The sequence below is a fragment of the Penicillium antarcticum genome, assembly GCF_028974205.1.
Source record: "Penicillium antarcticum strain IBT 31339 chromosome Unknown utg000003l_segment0_segment0, whole genome shotgun sequence".
Taxonomy (NCBI): Eukaryota; Fungi; Ascomycota; class Eurotiomycetes; order Eurotiales; family Aspergillaceae; genus Penicillium; species Penicillium antarcticum.
The window spans coordinates 1089987-1114418 of NW_026695301.1; the positions used below are offsets into that span (position 1 = coordinate 1089987).

Consider the following 24432-nt stretch of genomic DNA (forward strand, 5'->3'; position numbering starts at 1 on the left):
ACTTATCGCATCAATTTTGTCGGAATATTTCTACGCAATGAAGTTTCTCTGTTTCCACGGTGCCATTGGCAATGTTGATGTAGGTTGGCCATTGAACCGTGAATTATCTTCTACTGATTCTCGCAGAACATCAGCATCCAGCTAGGTAACTTCCCGTGAGACTGATGATGATCTGAGTGCTAATGTCAATTAGCTCCCCTTGAGAAGGAGATGTCCATGGACAATTCTGCAGAATTCCACTACATCACCGGACCGGTTCCTGTGATTCCCCCACCAGGTATGTTTTAACATTACTATGATAGAGACCACAGTCTCATTGTCTAGTAGGGTTTGCGGGGTATTTTGGTATTGGCCCCCACTTCAGATGGCTCGAAGACAATGGAGTCGCGGAGGAATCTATGATTTCCCGTGTTCGAAAAGCTCCGCATGGCCAGAACCCAGAAGATGCTATGAGAGCTCTGGGCAAAGGCTGGGATGGTCATTGGCATAACCACCAGCAGGTCATGGAGTATCTCTACGACACCTTGGAAAAGAACCCTGACATTGCAGGTGTCATTGGCTATAGTGAGGGTGCTACCATGGCTGCCAGCCTTATCATGGATGAGGAAAGAAAGGCGCAAGAGACTGGACGTTTCCGTCAGATCAAGTGCGGAGTCTTCATCACTGGATGGCCTCCTCTCTCTCCCGAGGAAGATGTAGTCCTGGCAGACGAGAGCGACCTTATCTTGGACGTGCCAACACTTCATGTTGTTGGTGCAGATGGTAACTTTTTTATCCCTACTCTTTTCATGTGAACCACTTGCTCAAATCTAAACAGATCCCTACCGATACGGCGCGCTAGCACTCTTCAATGTGTGTAACCCAGATAGCGCGGCCATGTTTGATACTGGACGCGGCCACACCATCCCTCGGTCCGGTAGAGTGATCACAGAATTGGGAAATGCAGTCCGGGACTTGATTGACAGGGCCTATGAAGCGTAATAGAGAAAGAGAAACCCCTGGGAAGAGCCAAGCTCACTGTATGCGACAGAACTGACTGTTGTAAAATAAACCAAAGTCGGAGCTGATGGTTCCAGTTTCAACGGCGATATGGAAGATAGATTTTGACTCATAAACAATCCAAATGTTATCCTACCAATTGTCAAGTCTCGCCAAATTTTGCTATGGTGTGCTACCCACAAGTCGCTATCGCAGGCCCCAGCGGCAAAATCTAGATAGGTTCATATCGCAATGGGAAGCCTGCTATCGTGAATCCTACCAACACACTAGTATGTCCCACGGGTGTATTACCGTTCCAGAAACTTTCGGCGCATAGAGCTCAACCGTTCTACGTCAGGCCCGAGCTTCAATTTTCAGTCAAGCTGATAAAAGTGAGTGGCGGTCGAGTCGATCTTCAAGACCGCCGATCATCATTTAGGTCTAGCCAACCCCATGTGACTTCCCCCGAGATACCAAAACTAGGACTCTCAGTATCTGCCAGAACGACCCCTTTGATAATATTTACTAGGATTCCAGGCACCAATGGTATTCAAGAATAAAGAGACCGTGGCCTGGCCAGCTCCTAAGATGATGGTGTTACATCGGGGCATTAGTAGCGAACAGCGACTAAGAGATCAGGAGAAATAGCAGGCAAAGACTCAACCCAGACTTCAACAGACTTCACCTGAACTCAGCATTTTTTAACCGACTACAATTCCGCGGAAGCAATAGGACCCGGCGAACGAAGGTCCTCAAATGGTGCGGCATTTGTTCGCGCAAACTACCTCAAATCTCAATTGCGCCGCTCGACCTAAAATGCATGGCGTGATTGCCCAACTAATCTGGGCATTTTTATGTCTGATTCTGAGACACACTTATGCTCAGGAGCCGGATGAGTGTGCGAGGGTTCACGCCATAATAGCGCGGGGCCAAGGTGGCGGCGACGATCTCAACGTGATGAGCACACTTTCAGACCTGATCCTTCAGCAGATCCCGGACTCAACCACAGTTGGCTTACCCTATGATCATGAAAATGTTCTAAGCAATGAGGCCAAGAGGCTCACGGTTCATGATGGTGCAGTTCTCATGCAGGAGTTTATTGAAGAGTACCTCGAAAGCTGCCCCGACACGAAACTTGTAGTAATTGGGTATTCGATGGTGCGTTCAATGTTTTAACCGAGATATGTTGAGGTTCTATATGGACCAGTGAATGCTAAAGTTATCCAGGGCGCAATTGTCATGATGGATGCCATTTGCGGAACCAGTCAGGTTGGGTTTCTCTTCGTTGCTCCTCTTGAACGAAGCTATAATGAGTCAAGTAAGAAACACCGAGGATTTCGAAACCACAGCGGCTCATGTTTCTATAGTCATAGCTGCCATCGCGTATGGCGATGAAACATACGTCCCCGGAATGCCGTGGAATGTGGGGAACTGCACGCTCGGCATAGGGGTGAGTATTTCCCTAACTCCAATCTCCCCCTCAACGATGAAGCACAGTCTAAAATGTGGCTACGAGCTCATCCCTCGCATGAATGCCGCATTATGTGACCCATTTGGTAGCTCACTACATAGCTATTGTGATTACGGCGACGAACAATGCTGCTCGCCTTATCCAGCAGACGGAAACGCTGCCCACCATACCTATGTCAACAAATATAACCAAAATGTGGTGGAATTTATCAAACATCGACTGGCGACATTCAAAGTATGATAGTACTGTGGATAATGGAAATGGCGACCAAGGGACCGAAAAAGTAAGAGGCAAACCTAATGGTTCCTTACAAGTGTTGACAGTAATGTATAATAGGTCGGATGTCCTCTAGAAGGATAATAGATATGCTGATTGGTATCTTGTGGCATCTGAATGGTTATGATTAGCTTCATTTGAAGCTCGAAACTTGATATGATTTACTGTATTTTGCTCTTACACCTACACGCCCAACAAGCGTGGTTTCGTATTTCGGTACCCAATTTAAGTGGAGAACTGATATCGGCAGATGTATGTACCTAAGAATGGGTTCTTTCTTGAGCCGTTGACCATCCCGAAAATAGGGCCCGTTTTGCTCCGCAATATCAAGGCATCTTTTCTCCGAAGTTCCAGACTGCACATTGGATGACTTGTTACAATACTTTCGCCCTGGTTACAATGCAAATTAGTACTACGGGCAAATTTTGTTCGAAGCAGGCGCGCCCACAATATCAAATGCACAAAGTAGCGAAGAAACCACTAAAGATGCCTCGGTGTGTAGCAAGGATGTTTCACAGCCGCTCGCCCGAAACCAGCATCATTGCAACACTAAGTGTATACGGAAATAACATACCATTCAAGAAATACCCCGGGGCTTAAATCTCCGACCATCAAAGAATCAAAGTTTACAAGGGGCGAGTTAAAGACAACATGGAATGGGCGCTCGATATCGCTCATAATCAACTCCAATCATAAGAAACAACTATAGCGTAAATGACGACTCCTGCAAATTCCGGGTAACACGTGGTAGTAGCCGCCAAGGTCGAATACTTGAGTCTGAACCTTATAATCTCGACCCCTGCATTTTGATCGAACTGTCCAGTTTTATATACCCTGTCCCTGCATTCGAAAAATTAGGATTGGAGAAAAAAAAGCGGATTGGTTAGTTCCCGCAGATGAGACGCGGAATTTGTGAATATACATATTTGAGCTTAAACGGAATAGACTATAAACCCGTTGGATGAAACGGTAGGGGTTGACTCAGTTTTGAGGAAACCGCTCAGCCTTGATAATCAGAGTACACACTTATAGTCGATACATGTATTTTCATATCCCGGGGACCCATGTTCTTGTGTCCCAAACTACGTGAAATTACTATTCGTCTGCGATGTCTCAATCTGAGGGGAGTTTCAATGTCGTCTACGCGCCTTGTTCTTCTTCTCAAACAATCTGCGAAGACGATAAAGCATATTGGTTCCTGGCAGGTAAAATTGAAGTCTGGGACATGTCAATTCGTGATAGAGCAAATCTACATGTCCGCGCGGTTTCTCGATATCAATATCAGTTTCTGCGGATATTTGTTGACTGACGCATCCAAAAGACATCGAGACCAATAGTCTCCTTGATTAGCCTGCTCTACAGTTATCTGCAACGGAAAATCAATGTGAACAGAGTTGCTGCAGGATATAAGCCAGTCCCAGAATCCGCTTGTCGGTATTGCGACTGCCTGGATTGTATGAAAGAAACGTCAAGACGATAATTGGTTCCTTTCGACTCAAATGGTACATGGATCAATTGGAGGGACTATTGAGCCTGACATTGCTTGTCGTCAAATGGCTTCACGTGGCTTTCATTTTGCTAATGAAGTGATGTCTGACTACATCTTCTATCACATCAAATACCCACCGAGTAGAGCTGCTCATCGCATTCAGTATCATTTCACAATCTGCCCGACACAAAACAGTTATTTGTACACATAAACAATATGGATCCCGGATAGAAGCTTTATAGCCCGAGTCGAGAACAGATTCCCTGTGGAGGCTTGGCGTAGATGCATCTTGTACACACTTATGCTCACGCAGCATTTGCCAAAACCAGGATGAGAGGAAGAATGCGGCAAAAATCCATATTCCCACAAATAAAAATACATAAATAGCTTGTAAAGGTAGATTCACATACTCGACCGAAGCCGTACAGCCGCATCGAGAGATATCAGCTAATCCCGTTTCGGCAAACTCCTTTTTCACCTCGACAAAACCATCACCCTCAAGTGCAGCCTCAATGTTCTCTCGTCAACTCACCGGAGTTATCTCCAAGCCCATCGTCTCAGGCGTGCGAACAAGTATACCCCGCCGCCTCTACTCAAGCCCTCCAAGATCATCGCCACGACCACCACCCGCGCCACAATCCCGGTCCAATTTCCCAGTCATCCCCATCATCGCCCTTCTCGCAATTAGCTCCGGCGCCTACGTCCTCCTAGTCAAATCCCGCACCGGCCAAGCCCCAGTCCGCAAGTCATCCTAAGTGGCAAGCCAAACCCAACGCCAAACCGGAGGTCCTCAAAAAAAAAAAGCTCATCAAACTCCGACCCGTGTCAAGATCCTGCCCCTCCACACCGACCCCCACAAACAACACCTCGACCTCATCAACTCCACCCCCTAAAGTATACAACCACCTCTACCAATACCCCTAAAACTACCAACAAAACCGCCCAAAATGAGCACCGTTACCCCCCGCTTCTCCACAAACGACGTCACAGTCGTCTTCTTCCTCGGCGGACCAGGAAGCGGCAAAGGAACCCAATCAGCCAACCTTGTTAAATCCTACGGCTTCGTCCACCTCTCCGCCGGTGACCTCCTCCGCGAAGAACAAAACCGTGCTGGAAGTCAATACGGCGAGATGATCAAAGAATACATCCGCGAAGGCAAGATCGTGCCAATGGAAGTCACAGTGGCATTGCTATCAAACGCAATGGCCGACTCGCTCGCCAGCAATCCCCCAGCGCCCGGCACGAAAGCGCGCTTCCTGATCGATGGATTCCCGCGTAAGCTCGACCAGGCCGTCTTTTTCGAGGAGACTGTTTGTCCTTCTGAGCTTGTTCTTTTCCTTGATTGTCCCGAGGCTGTTATGGAGACACGCTTGCTGAAGCGTGGTGAGACTAGCGGGCGTGCTGATGATAACGCTGAGTCTATCCGCAAGCGTTTCCGTACCTTTGTTGAGACTTCTATGCCTGTTGTTGAGGATTTCCGGGGCAAGGATAAGGTTGTTACTGTTACTGCTGATAAGTCTGTTGAGGAGGTTTATCAGGAGGTTAAGGCTGGTATTGAGGCTCGTGGTATCTCTCCTCGTTAACGGTGGGTGTTTTGTACATATTGTGTGATTTGTTTGGATAAGGGGTTTGACTCGGATGTTTCGTGTTGATTTGCTGGGTGGTGTGATTTTGGATTTGCGTTGGAAATAGATTATAGATGAATTGAAGCATTTCTTGGACTTGACTGTGGACAGTCCTTGATATTTGATAGCATTGATATATATCAATGGGTTGGTAGTCATCTACATAGACCAGGACAGTCTAAAGAAGTATGATATTCTTTATACCAAAGTAAAAAATAGAACAAAAGAAAAGTCATCCCTCCGGAAAACATAAACAAGACTTAAGACTGACATGACATGGCTCGTGGGGTCCCAAACATTGGGAGGCCAGTAAATCCAACCCTAAACTGGCCAAAAAGGAAATGCATGAGGAAAAAAGGCCGCGAAATTTCCTCTCTATTAACTGAGAATTTTTGTGTTCGGTGAGCTTTTTTCATTCGTAAAAAAACATCCGTTGCATCCAGAATCCAGGGAATCAAATTTACTCGGCGGAAACCTCAACCTCGCGTGTAGGCTGGTTCCGTCGGCGGTCAGCGGTGCGGTTCTTGTCACCCTTGGCGGCTTCTTGGTCGGCGGCGGACTGAATGCCCTCACGAACGAAACGCTCACGCTCGGAGCGAATGACAGTGAGGACGTTCTCGAGGGAACGGCGCCACACCATCAGGCGGCCCTGGACCTCGGACCATTGCTTCTCACCAAAGACACGGTAGGTAGCGCGGTGAACGAGGAACTCGGACTTCAGCTGGGAGAGCTTGCCCTCAACGAGACCAGCACGGATAGTGTCAATAACCCACATCTCGACATCGGAGGAGGGAACACGCAGAGCGGAGGCGATGGAGGCGTAGGGGAGCGAGCGCGAGGGGGTGGAGGCGGCCAGCGAGGTGAGAGTGAGGAGACGCATCTTGGTCTGCAGAGCATCGGCGGATTCAGCGAGGACGCCGCCGGAGATGGAAGAGAGCGGGGTGGCGGAGACAAAGGTCTCGTAGGCGTCGAGGGTGTCCGAGGTGAAGATCTCGAGCAGCTCGAAGAGGGTGCTATCACTGGAACGCAGGGCCTGGACAGCATCGGTGGCAGTGAGAGGAGCAAAGTCGAAGACGGTGGGGCGACGCAGAGCGGTAGCGAGAGCGCGCACAGCGAGGTCGCGGGACTCGGGCTTGCTGACGTTGGCAGGGTCGATGGTCTGCAGAGCCTGGATGACGTGGGACTGAGCGAGCTCCTCATCACCGGCGGCGGTCGAGGCCTCGGCGATAGCGACGTGCAACTTGCGGGTGTCATCGGAGTCCAACTCCCACGAGGCGAGCCATGTGGGGAGCTGGGAAGAGAGCTGGGGCTTGAGGGCCTCAAAGGCGAGTCCGGAACCGGACTGGCGAATCACGGCAACAATGGCCAAGAGAACATGGTAACGGCTGGAGTCGGTGGCGGACAGAGTGTTGAAGATGGTGGAGAGGATGGAGATGGCGAGCGAAGCACCGAACTGAGGCGAGGTGGTGATGGGCTTGGCGAGGTAAGTGCAAATGCGAGGGAGGAACACATCGGCATCGGAGGACTGGTGGACAAGGTGAACCAGGAGATTGTAAGACGAGGTGATCTCTGCTTGTTGTCAGTTTTTTCCTCCATGAATACTGCAAAGTGCAAAGTCCGATTGCAGATCATTTTCTTTGTCCGGACATCACCACGACTCACCCTTCTCGGGAGCAGCGCTCAAAGCAGTCGCGGAGGCGACAAGCTTCTTGAGGACCTCATCGCGCTGCTTGAGGTCGGCTTCAGCCTCAGACTGTTCCTGCTGGCGGAGAGGTTCGAGGAGCGGGGCGATCTCGGACTGGAGGCTACCCTCTTTGCGGAGGGCGTCGATGTACTGGGCGAACTCGTCGGCGAGCTCGGTGAAAGAACCCTCGATGAGGAGGGTGGTAGTAGGGGCGGGCATGATGGGATGTGGTGTGTAAGGAGAGAAAGAGAGAACGTGAAGTTCTTGGTGGTGGAGTCTATCGATAAGTTGAGAAATTTCAGTGTGTGCCAAAAAGTCTTGGCGAAATACGAACACCAATTCCTCTCAACTACAATACGATTCTTTGTTCACTTTTCTCAATGGGTCTCCATAATTGGGTTCATTACTTTTTCAATAAAATACTTGCGAGAAATAATCGGACACAAAACTCCGTCTCGACATATCAAAAGGAAGGACAGGCGCCACGTTCATAGACGGAGAACATCATGAGTCAAGAGCAGTTGGAACAGGGGAATCGAGCGTCTTAAAGACAATTGGCATCGCGATGAGATAAAAGCACAGAAGACAAACAGGGCGGCATGCGACCGCAGAATCAGAAGCTATACCGATCCTCTACAGGATCATGCGAGCGGCCACGAACATCAGGCCAGCCATGACACCGGTGGACATCTTGGTCATGTCACCAGCAGCAGCGTTGCTAGTGGTGGCACTAGCCGCAGCGACGGAAGTGGTCTCGGAGGCAGACGAGTCAGTGGCGGTAGCCGTAGCCAGAGTGGTGGACGCAACGGTAGTCGAGGAAGAGGGAGTGGTGGACTCCTCGCTGGCGTTCTTGCTGCCACAGTTGGAGGCGGCCTTTTTGCAGGCGCGCTGGCCCACCGCGTCGTCGGCGTGAGCGGTGATGCACTGGCCGTAGTTGTTCTCACAGACGTAGAAGGGGATGGTCTGCATGTAGGGAGAAACATCGGGCGACGAATCATCGCTGCAGACACAGCTGAACTTCAGGGTGGTCTGTTGGGGAGTTAGTCTACTGCGCATGTTACACTCGGGCAGTTTCACATACGGGGTCGCACGAGTTGAGCTTGGTGCCCTTTTGGCAGATGGCAGGGCAGGCATTGCGCTGTCCGGTACACCAGCTGCCTGTCTCAAGTTAGCAACGGTTGACAGAGTCTGATTGTCGCGTCACTTACTCCGAGTGTCGGCGTCCACCAGGCCAATGTTCCAGCCCTCGGGGAAAGTGTACGAATCAGTGGAGTTGGCAGCCAAGACCGAGGTGGCCAGAGCGGAGAGGAAGGCAATGGAGTAACGCATGGTGAATATGGATTATGGATTAAGTAGAGTAGAGTATGAAGAGTGGAAGAGGAAAGGAGAGAAGAAAGAGGACTAAAATAGCAGGAAGGTACCCAAGGTTTATTATTTGCATGCCTTGCCAGGGTAACAATGCTTTCACTAAAGTAAACTAGCACGGGGCCATAACTTGGTATAACCTGGTTATGATTGAAACAAAGGGAGGAGATACCAGTCCAAGATGAATCAGGGTCCTTGGCGGCGTCCAACTAAACCAGAACTGGTTAATCAGACCCCTACCGACCCCATCCGAGCGAATCATACTGTTGCAATGGAGACCTGCAGACTCTGTGATACAAGGTACAGGTCGCTTACCATAGTTTCCTTTCTGTTTATCTCCTACTCCCCTCGCATTCCAGGGCCGAATTCCGGATCCGGACTTGGTCCCTTGCGCTGGACATACCCGAGCAAAACAAGACTAGAACAGAGACAATCCGTGGGGAAAGTCAGGGTCAAATGTCTAATTGGACCGGCACTTGCAGGATGTGTTGGGATCCGCAGGATGAAGCTTCCTCCACCGAACAGGTACAGGTGCCGTGCACGTGACTGACTATCTTGGCCTTCTCGGTGATACCCCGGGCCGAGGTATACTTGGATGATACAGTAGGATGATAACTGAGTCTTTCCCTTCCTCTTCCCAATCGCTACACAACTTGAACAATTGAGAACTGAAAAGCGAGAAAGAACCATGGCCGACCCAGGCCCAGCTATCGCCCATCTCCGCTCCCACCCATGGGCCAACTCCCTGATCTCCTCCACCGACTACACCCCAATAGAAACCGACTCCCGCCGCCTAAAACCGACAACCGGTGAAGATGGCTACTTCGCCCAAACCCTCAGCACACAATCCACAATCCCACACTGCTTAACCCTCCAACGGCGCAACATCGAACCCGCCCCAACAGAAACCCCCGCCTGGCTCCCCGCAACAAAAGCAGAAGCCGCAGCCGCCGCGAAGCCCACCCCTGCTGCGAACCCTGCCGATGTCATCATGATCTTTGACCTGAGTAGCCCTGGGCTATCAGGTCATCCGTCGACTGTACATGGCGGGATTGTCGCGACGTTGATTGACGAGGCTATGTCCCTTGCTGTTGCGGCTCATGCCAATGCGCCCAGTGAGGGGGGCGCCGATGGTAATCCGCGGGGGCGGATCTTTACTGCGCAGTTGGATGTGCGGTATAAAAGAAGGGTGGTTACTCCTGCTTTGCTGGTTGTGAAGGCGAGGGTTGTTGGGCGCGTTGGGAAAAAGTTCTGGGTGCGAGCGCAGGCGTTGCAGGAGGATGAAGAAGGCGCCGGTGGTCATTTGGAGTGGGCGAAGCGGAAGCTCGTCAAGGCTGATGCCATGGCCTTTTGGGTTAGGACTGATTCGAAGCTTTGAGAGATGAGTATCAAGAATCGGATCTCGCCGGTGTACATATATATATATGTATATATATAAGCGACGATTCGCCTGCACATAGTTATGCCAATTTGGATATACAATATATGTTAGAACCTACAACATTGGAAGCCTTCTTTCAACATGAACTATATACCATTCACAAAATCTATGTACATCGATCTCCGAAAACAACATGTCTACAACTTTTGGAACTTCCGCGTCCCAACATTCCGACTAGCACTAACAACCAACCCAACCTGCGTACTCAACGCAACAACCTCACCATTCTGATCAAGAACAGTAACCTCCAAATCCGTCCGTCCATCTCTAACAACCTTTGTGACAACCCGACTATAAAGCCACTCCACACCACCAGCAGGAAGATGCTTCTTCATATCCACATTTAACGTAACAGTCGGATACCAAAACTTAGCCTTCAGCTCCTCAGCCGAACCCCCCTCCTCACGGGCAACAGCCTCAGCAGACATATGATCAAACCCATCAAGCGCCATAGGGAACATATCAACAAGATATGCAACCGCAGCATCAGTCCAACGTCCATTAACATCACCGCCAGGCCTAAACCGCGCCCACTGATCAACCTCCATCCCAACCCGTTTCTCAACAGGTCCAAACAATTCAATTTGCGCAGCAGCCTTCCGGAACTCCGCGAACGGCGGATTCATCTTCATCCAGCCACCATCACGCCCGGTAGATCCCAACACAGAAAGATCAACAGACCCATCAGCACGCGATCCAGCCGGCGGAACGGGGTACGGCTTCCAGCCTGTCCCAGCGCTGATTCCGACCTCCGTGTCTGGCGGGCTGAGTGTTATATAGCCCGCAACCATGATTTCCATTTGTCCGGGCTTCTTGTCGGATTCTTGGAGGAGTTTGATATGGATTGTGCTGGTGCGTAGGCCTAGCTTTACATCTTCCACTTCAAAGGTTGCTGGGCCTGCCGCTGTGCGGCGGAGGAAGGAGAGTTGCAGGGAGATTGGGGAGGGTGTTGTTTTGTATCTTGTTGCGTGGGCGTGCGCAAAGTGCGTTTTTGCTAGGGTATAGATTACCGCTGTCGTATAGCCGCCATGGGGAACTGGGAGCCCTTATAAGTAGGTGTAATTTCTGAGGAATGGGGGAGGGATAGGGCTGGTTTACCGGTTCCTATGCACCATTCTGGGCGGAGGTTGGCGCTGTATTTGTTGGAGCCTTGGGGTGTAACCTTGATGGCTTCTTCGAATGATCGGTTGAGGGTAGACATGGTAAAATTCTAGTCTAAAGTGTGTATGTAGGAATGAAGAATGAAGCTGCGAGGAAAGCTATAAAAGTTCCCCATGCATATCGTTATCGAACCTCGGCTCGGTTTTCCCCAGACCGAGGATCAGTCATCATCAAATCGGCCCCGCGTTAAATTGAAAATGCGCCACTTAGGGCTTCAAAATTGTATATTAATATCTGTAATATGTCTGAATTTGAACTAACTAATATCGATCAACATTAGACCTAATTGCTAGCAATCAACTGAACCGTATTGCACTCTTTTCGGTAAACACCGAAATGGGCAAAAAGCTCACGGTCCATCTCCTTGGTAAAATCTTTATTTGGGTTCCATGCTGACTGGACCTTCCCTTCCTTGGTGATGATTTCGCGAGTAGCAATCAGCATTGCCCCAAATGGAGTTATGCAAACGGTGGGGTAGTACATGGGCTTGATAAAGGTATATTTGGCATAAGCACCTTCGAACACCATTGGTATACCGTATGTCTTTTGAGATTGAGAGGATTCCAGCTGTTTCATCGCCCTGATGTGTGATGTGTTAGTTCGCCATGTGCTCTGAGATGAATGGACCAGAGAACTTACGTAGATCGGTACCCAACAGGTACACTCTGTGGCTCTGAGACCATCAAATCAGCCACGATGGGAGCATTCGTACCGAAGATGTCCTTCTTATCCGAAGACTTGAGAAGTTTGTATGCCAGGACACGTCCAAAGACATCGAGTGTCAATGGATTCTCTTTGGTATCGAGAGTGCCCCACGGTGCGCTGACATCATATCCGTCGTTCTTGTCAACCATGAAGAGACCCCCATTAGTTCCAGAAACCATGATGGTGCCCGAGTCAGCGGCCATGATGATCTTGAAGCCTTGGGTGCCCTCAATCTTCTTATATTCTCGAGTGGCATCGGAAATATATGGCTTTCCTGCCCCTGAGTCTCCTGTCTCATCTGTGACCTTTTTGATGAGTCCGTCCGCTGGCTTCTCAGTTGCGACATTGAATCCATTATCACTATTCAGAGGGTTAATTGCCTGATCACATGAGATGAGGAGATCTGAGGGAAGTGACTCACTTGACACAGCCGAGGTCCTTCTCAAAAAGCGGGATATTAACGAGTTCGTATTCGAAAATATTGAACCCAGCAACGTGGATGCGGTTCTTTGCACCAACCTTCAATTGAACACCATTCTTACAGGTGCTCTCACCCCGTGCTTGGAGTTCCAAGTTTGCAGTTGCCTTGACATAAACGGAAGGAGTATTGACTAGCCCAACTGTTTCTTTGAATTTCCCCTCAAGAACAGTGAGCCCAACTTCAAGCGCCACAGGTAAGCCGACATCACCAGTAAGAGAGAATTCGCCCTTTGCGCGGAAGACAGGATCAAAGCTTGGCTGAAATCCCTTGATTTCGTTCTTGCCTTTCAAGCTGGCAATAGCGTGTCCTGCGCCAATAGACACACTACCTCCAACGAGCAGTTCAACCTTACCTTCAGTCTCGAGGCTTACCGCCACACCGAAGGTCACCTGAGGGCCAAGTGTGAGGATGCCCGGAATGATCAACCCCCCAAAGGGAATGGTCTTCAGATCTTTGCTTTTCTGTGGCTTGATAGTTTTCTTCTTGTCCTTGGACTTGCTCACTGTGCCATCAGCGCTGATTCCAAATTGCGCGTCCAGAGTTAGAGGGTCGTTATTGACAAAAGAGATACTGCCTTCGGTAATACCATCTTTAATACTGAATGCCAAGCGGCCGTCAATGTCAATGTTGACGTGAACACCACATTTGGCACATTGTACTGTCCAGTGGAATGCTTCAGGATTGTTGTAGTTATCGGAGCTGGCGAGAGTATAACCATCTTTCATACCGAAAATTGCGGGTGGCCGATTTCCAATCTCGCTCTTGAGATATTGGTTGATTTTGATGTCGTTATGGTATGTGTGGTCGAATGGAACACCGAATACCACGCCAGCCAGCTTAACAGTGATGACTGCGAGCTCAACGATGTGGTCACCAACCTTTTTGATGAAGGCAGCTGCACTAACAAAGAATGCACCAATTCGCTTTGGAGAGAAAAATATCAAATTGTCAGCCTGCGTTCCAAAAGCTTCTTTGAATGGGGTGGGAATTGCTCACCCGACCCAGATCCCTGAGTCCATTCCATAGGTCCGTCAAAATGTCTCGCCTTGAGAGCTCAGATGAAGCGCGCTTGGAGATTTCCGTCATGGTTCTCTTAGTTCGGTCAGCTCGGCGGCGTGTCGAAGATCGCCGGGTCATGTTTGCGTGTGCTGGAGGGACCTCAGGATCATCCATATCCATGAAGTCCATGGTGTCTATCTTCTCACCCATGTGTGTAGTATCCAGGTGAGAGTTGTTGAAGAAAGTTTCCATTGCCCAAGGGTTCAACGTGATATCCATAGTAGCATTGCTAGCATATTGATCGGTCACATTGCGCGCGGCTGGGGAGTCTGGACGGCCTCTATTCTGAGGTTGGGTTGGCTTGGTGACGCGGACATGGCCCTTGGTCGGTGATCTCTTTCTCTTCTTTGGATCATTGTAGGTGCCCCAGGTCATGACGCCAGATTCCAGTGCATCTGACTCCTGAATAGGAGCGACAGAAACCACAATGCACATATCCACCAAATTTATTAATGGCTGAGAAGCATGGAAGATACTACGCTTCCCTGAACTCTCATCTCCACAGCCTGCGTGGTAAGTTACCAGATTGATACCACCTTGGATCAACCATGAGGCCTCAACAGTCGCCATCGCAATGGGATTGTCGAAGCAGATTTGCATATCACTGTCATCACAGGCGACACTCTTGACGTGATCGGACTGATCTAAGATGACCGTGTTGCGGACAAACTTCGCCTCAAGGGAGGCATGTTTCGCGCCATGAAGAGCGGCTAAAGAGTGTTAAAATTGGGGAGGAAACTCAGAATCCACCAAAACGTACGGCGATGTCCCTCTTGGCTATAGTGCAGAACCTTGTCAAGGCCCGCAACGAGATTCTCCAAGTCATGGGAGTCGTGATTGGGGCTTAACGCAGGATGCAAGGCGATATCATCGCCAGCAAAGGAAGGCGTCACTTGCAGCAGACCATTCACCGCCTTGTGAAGGCCGATGGCAGATGTGGTTGCCGCTATGCCCAACATCGCCAAGATGCCGTTGAGCCGCATGGCGAAGATTAAACGAATGAATAAATGAATGAAAGGAAAGAAAATTAGGATTAGTGAGCGTGAATGAGTGAAGCTGCAGCATATTCCTTGAAAAATGTAGGCCTTTTATAGTCTCTCTGTTGTCTCCTGTCGGCTTGAGTCTCTTGATGTTCAGTGTCAATCTCAGGGTGGAGTATAGATCGGGATGAGACTATCGCCAATAGTATCCGCTGATCCCCTGCAGCCACACAATAGATCTACCAATCGCAAGGTTCTGAACACCTCCACCCTCTTTTATTACTGGATGAAATTGACTGTTCTTACGGACCGGACCTTGACACGAACAAGAATGAGGTTTCCGAAGTTGATTTGTGAGGATAAACTCCCGCTAGTTCTTTATTATATGCGAGGATCGCTGCACGAGGACTAGAAAGGGGCGCTCGGAAAGATCTCAGACCCTTACTATGACCTCTTCCAACCCTTCTGCTGACTAGCGTGGTAGACTATCTGACATTAGCGAGCACGTATACCTGTCACATTGCTTAGATCCTAACGGAGATCGCTTTAAGTCACCCTATCGGGCACACATAGTGTATATGTACGTGCCATTGACAGACTGTTTCTCTTTGCGCTTACTCTGTGCGTGAGATCCTAAATCCTGGATGTTGTTTGTTGCACCTTTTACAATTTGCCACTCCCTTACAGGTTTTGAGACTGTGCTCCGGTGATTGGTATGCATAACACTGAGAGCTCGGAAGCTGCAGTGCGTGATCCTGGCTCTGATCGCTCCGATGGAAATGCTTTTCCTAGGTCAATGTCCGGAGCGGAATACAACTCTGTCGATAGTGTTAGTGGTCCACCTGCGCAGCTTACATCGCGATATCAGGATACCTTTTGTGTTACCTTCCTGCAGAATTATCAGAGTCCTGGGCTAACTGTCGGGGTGGACGTCTGGGCATTTCAGGGTGTCGATATGGCTTTCTTTGACAGCGCCCTCGGATAACGGAAATAGTTCAGCAACCTGGGATAATGGCCCTTAATCTTGAAGATATCATAATTTTCTATTGATTCTAAGTGGTTTGCGTCCCAGCCTGACAATTTATTTGATTGACTTTTTGTTCAACAGTTCATCTGCGAATCCAATGATGGTGCATGGAATCCTTAACATGTATCTTAAAGTCAAAGTCCGGCGCCTGGCACTCCCTAGCCCAGTCTTCCCAGTCTTGGATCAAGCACGAAGCGCTTGGTTGATAGAGGGGGATAAGCTACTGTTCTTTATTCCATAGCCTAGTCTCACCCCTTTTCATGCAACAAAAGTCTCGGGATTTCGTGATAAAGATTAATATTTAGTGCATAAATGCCTGTGTTCGTCAGCAGACTAAGCACTTGTTTGCCTAAGGGGCTTCCATTAAAGACAATTCCTTTGCTGATTAGAATACAGCAGATTCTCCTTCCTAAGAAAACATATTCCACGCCTCGAATCCAGAAGTTCGGACTATTTTGACCTGCAGCTATCTTATTATTGATGGCACCGTGAAATAGATTTAGTGCCCCTGTTGGAGTAGCTCAAAACTTCGTGGTAGAGTAACACACAATAGCCACTGCGTTTTGAGACGAAGTCAAATTGTTCAAATATATTTCATTCTAGTCATATCAATATTATCATATCATTGAAAATGATGCCAAGCTACGAAATACAAGAAATAAATTTATGTAAAGCCTTGATTATGTACCATGCTATTGATGGACAAACGAAGTGTACTGAACGGAGAGGGATGTCAGCATATCATGTTCCAAAAGACAAAAACAAACTCCAGTTCTTTTGGATATCTTCATGTATTCATCTTCGTATCTTAACATCCTCGAAACCAGTGCGAGTCATCAAGTAACCTGACGCAGTGGCAGTGATGTTCCATCCCCCGGGCCCGGGGTAGCCAATTGCTGCAGACAAGAAAGAACACCTAGAAATGATTAGACCCATATGATACTGGGAGTTATATATGAAAACTTACCGGTTACACCCTGAGTCAGGGTCGCCTTCGCCTCGGTGCTGCGCGAGCCCAAGGTAATCGTCATAGCATACTCGACAGCCTTGGACCGCTGCAATTTGTTGGCCCATCGGAAAACAGGCTCGTCATCACGGTTGTCACCGACAACAAGTAAGAAATCGGGCTTGGCGGCTTCTTTGGTTCTCTCATCATGTTCAAGGAACCACTTCCAGACCAACGCGGCCGCAGATGCCTTGTTAGTATGTGTAGTTTCCACAATCAAAGCACCCTCAACGGGAATTGCGTGCACGCCCTGGTTAGCGCAGGCATCGTTGATATTTCCTGCACATTCGGCAGCAAGGCGGGCAGCAATGTGACGGTCTTCTGCGGACCCGTGATGGAAAACGAGAGAGCAATGACGCTCTTCGATCCAGCTGCCTTCCACGCGAGCCTGGAAGTAAGCCAGAATGTTGGATACTGATTCTTTCCATGCCTTGACGTGCACCTTATCTGCGAGATGGGTCCACACATCAGCTTGCGGCTCACGCACAAAGCACCCGTTCTCCGCGATGAGGCCTAGATTGTTGACCTGTCGGAACAAACGTTCCATTTCTTCGGGCATGCGGGAACTCATGACGTAGACCTCGTTCGCAGGGTCATCGGTCAACTCGGTCAGAGTGGTAATTGCGCGCTGCGGTGTGGTCAGAATGATGCTCCGTGGGGACCCCCATGAGGCTAGTGTTCCTTCGTAATCAAGGATCATGAGTCGTCGTTTCGACTGTCGATACTGCTCAGTGAGTCGAGATACAGACAACCGTGGGACGGCCATAATCTCTCGAGAGGACTGCTCGTTCCAGACTTTCGCAAGAGTTTCATTGAATGACTTAACCCAGTTGGCAGTGGAATTTTGCAAGACTGCACGGAACATTTCCTCCCACACCTGCTTCCGTTCTTTCTGATCACGAGTCAATGCCGTGTGAATTGCTTCGGAGCACTGACGGTAGTCCCACGGGTTGACCCAAAAGAGCATGGTTTCCAAAGACAGACGCACTTCCAGTGAACTCGCTAAGAATCAGTGATCCATATGCCTTGTCGCCGTACCGCCCGTCCTGGCAATAGACGAATTCGTGACTGGTCAAGTTCATACCCTCGCGCAGACTGGTAATCATCAAAGCATCCGCCACAGTGATTAAGGCGAGATACTGTGGGAAAGCCAGGTCTTGTTTAAGGAAAACAAGGGGTTGATGGGCGAGAGTCGAGTGCATGGAGTTGATTCGCATGGCAATATCAGAGAGAGTTGCCTCCAAATCAGGTTGGTCTGTAGTACTAGTCGCGACTTGGATCAATACCACTTTATCAGCCCATTCTGGGTATGTGTTCAGGAAAAGCTCATAGCTGAGAAGCTTTTGGCGAATGCCTCGGACAGAATCTATCTTGTCGCGCGAAACGATGAGATGCTTTCCTTGATAACGTTCCGATATTGTATCAACCCAACGCTCCACGTCCGTCGCTTGACGCCGCTTGTCCCAAGAGGTTGGATCGATGCCAATAGGGAATGTGCCCACGTTGACAAACCGGTCTTCTAGCTGGATACCTTCAGGTGTCGCTTCCACGCAAAGGATCCGACTGCAGGTTTGCAAGAAGTGTCGGCAGTACTCATCTGTCTGGAAACCAATGAGGTTGGCACCCAAGATACCCTCGAGGAGTTCCTTGCGAGGGGCCAAACACTTGAAAACTTCTGATGATGGGAAAGCAATGTGCAAGAAGAAACCAATTTGCGCATCTGGCAACAGCTTGCGAAGCATAGCTGGAACCAGTAGCAAGTGATAATCCTGGACCCAAATTGAATCGCCTCGCTTCCAGTCTTTCGCAATGCGCTCCGCAAACGCCTGGTTAAGCTTGACGTAATAGATCCAAGAGTGATCTTCATAGGCCTTGCTCTTTGGGTTATCCGGAATCTGGTAGTGAAATACTGGCCAGAGGATAGTTTTGCAGAAATGTGTGTAGTGGCCGTCAAAGTCGCCGTCGCTCACACAAACAGTCAGAGAGCCATACTCATCCTCCAGCTTTTCCGCAATATCTTTCCAAGTGTACTTTGCCAAGGCATCAGTCGGCATTCCTAGGGTGCCTACCCACATCATCTGATCCAGGAATCCAGCATCCGTTGCAGATCGCACGGCATTTCTCAAACCACCATTTCCCTGTTCAGCAGTTTCGATCGTCCACTCAGCCTTGGAAAATGACACTTTCCGGTTCGCAAATTGGGTCCATCTTTGTCCGGATGGAGGGGCAGGTTGGGCATCCGGAGCGCGCGACAAGACTGGTTCCTTGGCAACAGGGGGATCTTGGTGTTTGAGGATAGAAGGTGATGGAGAAACTAGCGGCTTTGCCTTGGGCTGTATGAGTGAAGTGGTAGACCCCCATGCGGGCGAATGCCCTTCACTCTCCGTAAGAAGCTGATTCTCTTGCTCAGCAGGCGCAGGAAACGGATACCCGGTCCTCTCTACCTCCGCCTGAGCAACGCTTGAAGCAAAGATGCGCTCATGATCTGTAGTGGCACCAGGGGTCATCCCAGGTGTTTTTGTTGGATTGTTCTTTTCGAACAAGCTTGCGGCGGCATGAGGAGGGTTGGGAGTGATTCCATCGACAGCGGGGTTCGCGGATGGAGGGCCGATTGGGGGAGATCGGTGACGCCCATTGTTGACATGGAAGTTGACCGTATAGGGCAGGAAGCTAGAGTATACATAGGTCAGTTAATGCGATGCGGACTAGCGGTGGGCCACATACAGGGACGCAATGAAGACGGTCATGGTGATCGACTCGGGCCCAGCGAGCAGGGTTGAGGATTTAAACACCCGAGAGCGAGCTTCTGGATAAGAATAGAGAAATGAAATGCAATTCGAAGAATGAGTGGCAGCTTAGGAGTGTAGCAATTGAGGAAGAAAGCAAAAAGAGTTACACGATGTGTTTTCTCATGGCTACGTCATGTGAATAGCGTGGGCTGAAGAAGCAAGTTTCCCCGGACCTTGCAGCGCACACACAAGACGGCAGACCGTTTGATATCAAGAAAACAGCGAAAACAACGAAAACAGTGGGCTCTTGCGAATAGTTGCAGAACCAAGGAAGATCCTAGCATCGAAGTGATGAGAGTATGACTGCAGATTACAGCCTCATACCAAGTTCCCCCCACTTGATGCGCTGTCGGGTATTCCCGTACGGTATTACGTTACTGAAGTATGGCCGTTGGCCCATGATTGGCGGAATCTCATATACAGTCACCTGACATGAGGTAATATCTTTCCATCAGTTCCGAACTGCCTCGTTCATCCCTGCCATGACCTTACGCCTCACATCTGCTCCGGTATCTGGCGTTAAGAAACGAAAGTCCCCTGCACATAGGCCTCGTGCCTCACCTTTTTCCGCCCATGCACGTCGCAAACCTTCATCTGGGGGAGCTAGCAGCTTGAAGTCAACTGCCGATCTGGGTTTGGATGATCTGCTTCCAGACTTAGGTGGGTCGCATTACATTTCACAAACTGCACCGGTGCAGAATGTGCTACAGGCTATTCAATATATCCGCGATGGTATATTTGAGGAGCTCCCCCAGCGAGCGGGCATGAACAGTACTCGGATCGCAGAAGTACTCAACTTGCGCCGATCATTACCGCCGCTTGCCTCGGTGGCCCACGTCCATACTCTTCTGGATGCGCCAACCCAAGTGGAGAGGGAGATTGTTGAACTGGCCCAGACAGGCCAGGTTCGGCGACTCATCATTCCAGGCCGAGGCAATGATGCGGCTGGGTTGGGTGATTGTCTGGTGCTAGCAGAGGACTGGGAGAAGTTGGTACAGGCAAGTTCTTTATTGGACGCCCCAATCAAGGGTCAGTAGTACTCCAATGATCTGAAGACATGAATATTGATTGCTTTTTAGAGAAATTCCTTGACATTCTCAAACGCATGGGTACCTCCTCGGCGATTTCGCAGGGGGTCTTTACAACTGATGAATATAGGGCTTTGCTCCGTGCTGGCTTCATTGTTTCATCGTCCTCATTCACACAAGGGTCGTTGAGCATTGCCTCTCTTCCCAATTTGCCTATATCGGCAGCTTCATCAGCAAGTCGGAAGGAATCCACTCAGTCCAAGGCTGAGCGCCCTGTCCAGTCAGATGCTCAGGCGCGTGCTGCAACTCTTTTCCTATCTCTTCCTAACACCGGGACCTACCTTCGATTGCTAGGATCGGGTCGCGCACACCTACTTGCTTTGCTTCGACGGTCTACTTCTGGTGAGGCTCCTCTGGGTCTGTTGAAAGACCGGTGGGATGGAGCTGTGGAGACTGAAAAGAGTTTCCATCTTGCCAAGCGGGCTCGTGGCGAGTTTGCCGGCATTCTTCCTGGTAAGACGAAGAAGTGGAAGGAGTTGTATGGCATGCACTTTCGATGGGCTCTAGAGGAAGCTCTCGGTGCAGGACTAGTAGAGCTCTTTGAGACGGGTAGCGTAGGTCCTGGAATCCGATGTTTATAATTTCATGGATTAGCATACCCTTTGGATCACAAATATACAATAATTCCTAAATGGGGCCCTCCAGGCACTTTGTGACCGATAGACAAAAACAAAACGTAGTAAATTATAATAAGGTGGGGCGGATGTCTAAGCTTGTGGCCTCCTGTGGACCTCATCCCAATATCGTTCTTGTCTTCAGTCACGCCTGTAGATCCACCACGCGTTAGCGCGCTTTGCTTGCTGTAATTAAATACAAGGATTGTTGAACACTCCAACCTCACCTTTCCTTTCATCAAGTCATCGTCATGCCTTTCATTCAACTTCCATGCCACTCCATCACCAGCCTCCCTCAGCATCCAGATCTAAAAGCGTGCAGCCCTGGACTGTCAATTCAGGAACAAATCCGTGCAACTCTCGAAGAGGCACATGAAATCCTGGCCAGTCTGCCTTCTGAGCTCAAAACTGACTCTAAACTTCGCAAATCTCCTCCTTCCGATGCGAAAGTCAAGCTAAGTCAGGGATGGAGAACCCCGCTGCACGGCGAGCCACATTCTCGGAAGGAGTACTGGGTCTCACGCGAAAGTGAGCATGTCGATTCAAATTGCGGAAATGGATCTGCTACCTGGCAGGAATTCCAGCATGGACTGCACCATGATCATGCGATCCACGAGATGGAATATACTCCTAGTGTTACGCGCGTGGTTACCCTTCTCGAATGGGTCGGTGGCGAGGATGGTAATCTTGGCCAAGCATTTGGCATCAAGAACACTCGATACAGTCATTTTGAGGCACAATGTAAGTGTTCAACTTTCTATATTATCTCACATCCTCTTCATTCCATTCAACATCTCCACCCTACGTCTCCAAACACTCAAAGAAAACTAACAATTTCACGAGTCAACTTGATTGTCCACACCTTCAAGCCAGATGGCCTCATTCAGCCCCGGGCTTTCCTGTCCTTCACCGTCTCAGCAACCACCGACAACCTTGTTGCGCGCAATCCTAACGACCTAAACACGCGTCAGGCAACCAAAGGCTTCGTCACCGTTCAAGTCCCGTACAAGATGGACCAGCCCGAACCAACCAGTGATTCCACCGATGACCAATACAACAGCCTCTACGCCAAAATCATGAATCACGTCCCGCGCGGCGTGATCTTCGGCCATTACGCTAGTGTTGAGCGCGTCGAATTGCTTGTTCTTCCTCAAAATAGCGCTGGTTCTCTTGTATCTATTTCTGCTTCTGCTGGTGGCAACGTTATTGGCAATGACCAGATGGTGCCTAATACGTCGTCGACTTCAACTTCGAATGCAATTTCAACTGACAGACGGATCAAGTGGACCATGGCTACAACTTCGGATGCGGGGGGAAAAATTCCTGGCTGGGTACAGCGCAGCTGGATACTCGGTGGTGCTCCAAAGGCCGTTGTCGCCGATGTTGGTCTGTTTGTCGGATGGGTTGCTGATAGACGCCGTCCTAAAGTTACCAGACGTGAGGAAGGTGAGCGTGAGCGTGTACACGAGGAGAATATGCTCTGAAAGGTTGATATTATGAAATGAAGTCGACTTTCCTGTCAATTGGCTACGCCGTGTCAAGTTCAAATTCCTGAGAAGTCGTCAATCATCCAGTCAGTTAGTTGACTTACTCAGTCCAGGCTGTCGCTTGACTCGGAAGATAGTGAATGATCCTATTAGGATCTTTATTTGAGTCGACCGTAACGTGACGAAAAAAATAACGTAAACGAACTTTACATTAAATACAAAGACAATTCCATCTCAGCATCCAGATACCATGACATCAAGACTATATACAACCCAAAGATCACAGAATAGCCTGAACAACCCCCCAAGCCTGCAAAACAGCCGACAAACCCACAGCCCAAGCATTATCCGTAATCCCATGCTTAAAATACCAAGCCGAGCTAGACCAAAGCAGGACATTAATGATACCAGCAATAGCCTTGTTAATCGGGTCTTGGAGGGCAGATGGGTTACGGGACCATTGGTAGTGCAGTAGACCTATACATTTATATCATTAGCTATTTGATTGAACTGATGTGGTTTGATTTGATGAGAACCAAAGCACGGAGACGAGATATATCGAGCTTGGTTGATAGAAGAAGGAATCAAACATACCGGTAACCAAGAAGAATGCACTTCCCTACAAGACATAAAGTACTCCGTATCAGAATTGAATATAGCGTTATGACGTCGATATTGAAGCTTGAAACAAACATACCTGATACCACCCCACAGTCCCACTAGCCCAGGGCTTTGTTCCGGCGATGGATTTGAATCGAGGGTCGGATGTCCATTGTTTGCCATTGACCTGGTGGTAGAATTAATACCACAGAAGTGAAGGTGGAAGGGGGTTTGATAGATAGTACCGTATGACCCAGCGCAAGGAAAACAAAGGATGCGGCGGATGCTTGGAGAAGGGAGGGAGCCATTGTTTAGATATTGGATATAGTACGTGGTACGTGGTACGTGATATGTGATATGGGATATATGGGATTATGAGGGTTAATGTGGTGATGCTGGACAGGGTACTTCTGCAGAGCGGAACAGAGCTTAATCATGGAAGAGTTGCCTCGGCATGATTTTGGGCCGTGTGGAGGTGGAAGTGGAGAAGTCCGAGGTCCACAGTAACGTGCGAATGACAAGGGACAATAGTATTGATGCATGAACTGCTTATAAGCAAGACTTATAATATTACTTGTAACCGATCTTGGATATAGGGTATATTATCACTACTTAAGATGGAAATAGCGCAACAAATATAAGACTCCAAACACAGCGTAATCCATGCACAGAATTCCAATGCAATCACCAACTCCATTTTGGAGAGAGTCGCGCAAGACACGAGATATCTTGGTGCCCTGGTGGTCCAATGAGAAATAATCTTCATCTCCAGTCCAACGAGATGTCAGCCCATTTTGGCGCGCCAAACTCCTTCGGTCATTCAAAGAGGAAAGAAAAGAAATGGAGACTGTGTAGCTTTCTCCAATGAATATAAAGAAAAGTAGGCTAGAACGGAAGGACGTCAAGTATAAGACTCCAATAGATAAGAGGGTTAGATGATAAGGAAAAGGAAAGGGAAAAGGGAATGTATAACACCAAAGCCGGAACTGTCGTTTTGGTGATCATAAAGGCATCATCAGGTTCCAACCCGGGTGAGTGGAACGTATGGACAAAGTGGAGAAAGGGAAGGTGAGTAGCAGCCAGTCCACGACTGGTGACCAGCCATA

At 49.2% G+C, this 24432-nt stretch overlaps 13 protein-coding genes across 13 annotated transcripts; 7 read left to right on the forward strand and 6 right to left on the reverse strand.

Moving 5' to 3' along the window:
* Window positions 1-37: 37 nt before the first annotated feature.
* N7508_003116 (uncharacterized protein) lies at window positions 38-981 on the forward strand (the record flags this gene model as incomplete). Its single annotated transcript, XM_058461182.1, has 5 exons — window positions 38-79; window positions 127-145; window positions 194-277; window positions 325-762; window positions 818-981. The coding sequence occupies 5 exons, from the start codon at window positions 38-40 to the stop codon at window positions 979-981; spliced, it is 747 nt and encodes a 248-aa protein (XP_058321759.1).
* Window positions 982-1794: 813 nt separating this feature from the next.
* Window positions 1795-2689, forward strand: N7508_003117 (uncharacterized protein; the record flags this gene model as incomplete). Its single annotated transcript, XM_058461183.1, has 3 exons — window positions 1795-2136; window positions 2206-2296; window positions 2346-2689. 3 exons carry the CDS (start codon window positions 1795-1797, stop codon window positions 2687-2689), a joined length of 777 nt encoding a protein of 258 aa, XP_058321760.1.
* Window positions 2690-4726: 2037 nt separating this feature from the next.
* On the forward strand, window positions 4727-4969 carry N7508_003118 (uncharacterized protein; the record flags this gene model as incomplete). The annotated part of the gene is made up of 1 exon (XM_058461184.1): window positions 4727-4969. The coding sequence occupies one exon, from the start codon at window positions 4727-4729 to the stop codon at window positions 4967-4969; it is 243 nt and encodes an 80-aa protein (XP_058321761.1).
* A 192-nt stretch (window positions 4970-5161) lies between these two features.
* On the forward strand, window positions 5162-5797 carry ura6 (uridylate kinase ura6; the record flags this gene model as incomplete). Its single annotated transcript, XM_058461185.1, has 1 exon — window positions 5162-5797. One exon carries the CDS (start codon window positions 5162-5164, stop codon window positions 5795-5797), a length of 636 nt encoding a protein of 211 aa, XP_058321762.1.
* A 502-nt stretch (window positions 5798-6299) lies between these two features.
* Window positions 6300-7742, reverse strand: N7508_003120 (PCI domain protein; the record flags this gene model as incomplete). The annotated part of the gene is made up of 2 exons (XM_058461186.1): window positions 6300-7408; window positions 7502-7742. The coding sequence occupies 2 exons, from the start codon at window positions 7740-7742 to the stop codon at window positions 6300-6302; spliced, it is 1350 nt and encodes a 449-aa protein (XP_058321763.1).
* Window positions 7743-8156: 414 nt separating this feature from the next.
* Window positions 8157-8852, reverse strand: N7508_003121 (uncharacterized protein; the record flags this gene model as incomplete). The annotated part of the gene is made up of 3 exons (XM_058461187.1): window positions 8157-8552; window positions 8605-8681; window positions 8732-8852. 3 exons carry the CDS (start codon window positions 8850-8852, stop codon window positions 8157-8159), a joined length of 594 nt encoding a protein of 197 aa, XP_058321764.1.
* A 724-nt stretch (window positions 8853-9576) lies between these two features.
* N7508_003122 (PaaI family thioesterase) lies at window positions 9577-10266 on the forward strand (the record flags this gene model as incomplete). Its single annotated transcript, XM_058461188.1, has 1 exon — window positions 9577-10266. One exon carries the CDS (start codon window positions 9577-9579, stop codon window positions 10264-10266), a length of 690 nt encoding a protein of 229 aa, XP_058321765.1.
* A 200-nt stretch (window positions 10267-10466) lies between these two features.
* N7508_003123 (thioesterase family protein) lies at window positions 10467-11530 on the reverse strand (the record flags this gene model as incomplete). The annotated part of the gene is made up of 2 exons (XM_058461189.1): window positions 10467-11365; window positions 11428-11530. The coding sequence occupies 2 exons, from the start codon at window positions 11528-11530 to the stop codon at window positions 10467-10469; spliced, it is 1002 nt and encodes a 333-aa protein (XP_058321766.1).
* A 242-nt stretch (window positions 11531-11772) lies between these two features.
* On the reverse strand, window positions 11773-14718 carry N7508_003124 (uncharacterized protein; the record flags this gene model as incomplete). Its single annotated transcript, XM_058461190.1, has 5 exons — window positions 11773-12070; window positions 12130-12555; window positions 12617-13599; window positions 13673-14445; window positions 14496-14718. 5 exons carry the CDS (start codon window positions 14716-14718, stop codon window positions 11773-11775), a joined length of 2703 nt encoding a protein of 900 aa, XP_058321767.1.
* Window positions 14719-16578: 1860 nt separating this feature from the next.
* N7508_003125 (putative alpha,alpha-trehalose phosphate synthase subunit TPS3) lies at window positions 16579-19495 on the reverse strand (the record flags this gene model as incomplete). The annotated part of the gene is made up of 4 exons (XM_058461191.1): window positions 16579-16658; window positions 16710-17640; window positions 17696-19418; window positions 19473-19495. The coding sequence occupies 4 exons, from the start codon at window positions 19493-19495 to the stop codon at window positions 16579-16581; spliced, it is 2757 nt and encodes a 918-aa protein (XP_058321768.1).
* A 524-nt stretch (window positions 19496-20019) lies between these two features.
* On the forward strand, window positions 20020-21206 carry N7508_003126 (Stk19 family serine/threonine-protein kinase; the record flags this gene model as incomplete). Its single annotated transcript, XM_058461192.1, has 2 exons — window positions 20020-20566; window positions 20617-21206. 2 exons carry the CDS (start codon window positions 20020-20022, stop codon window positions 21204-21206), a joined length of 1137 nt encoding a protein of 378 aa, XP_058321769.1.
* A 284-nt stretch (window positions 21207-21490) lies between these two features.
* Window positions 21491-22723, forward strand: N7508_003127 (SRPBCC family protein; the record flags this gene model as incomplete). The annotated part of the gene is made up of 2 exons (XM_058461193.1): window positions 21491-21980; window positions 22083-22723. The coding sequence occupies 2 exons, from the start codon at window positions 21491-21493 to the stop codon at window positions 22721-22723; spliced, it is 1131 nt and encodes a 376-aa protein (XP_058321770.1).
* A 283-nt stretch (window positions 22724-23006) lies between these two features.
* Window positions 23007-23634, reverse strand: N7508_003128 (uncharacterized protein; the record flags this gene model as incomplete). Its single annotated transcript, XM_058461194.1, has 4 exons — window positions 23007-23203; window positions 23321-23345; window positions 23424-23513; window positions 23572-23634. 4 exons carry the CDS (start codon window positions 23632-23634, stop codon window positions 23007-23009), a joined length of 375 nt encoding a protein of 124 aa, XP_058321771.1.
* Between the last annotated feature and the right edge of the window lie 798 nt (window positions 23635-24432).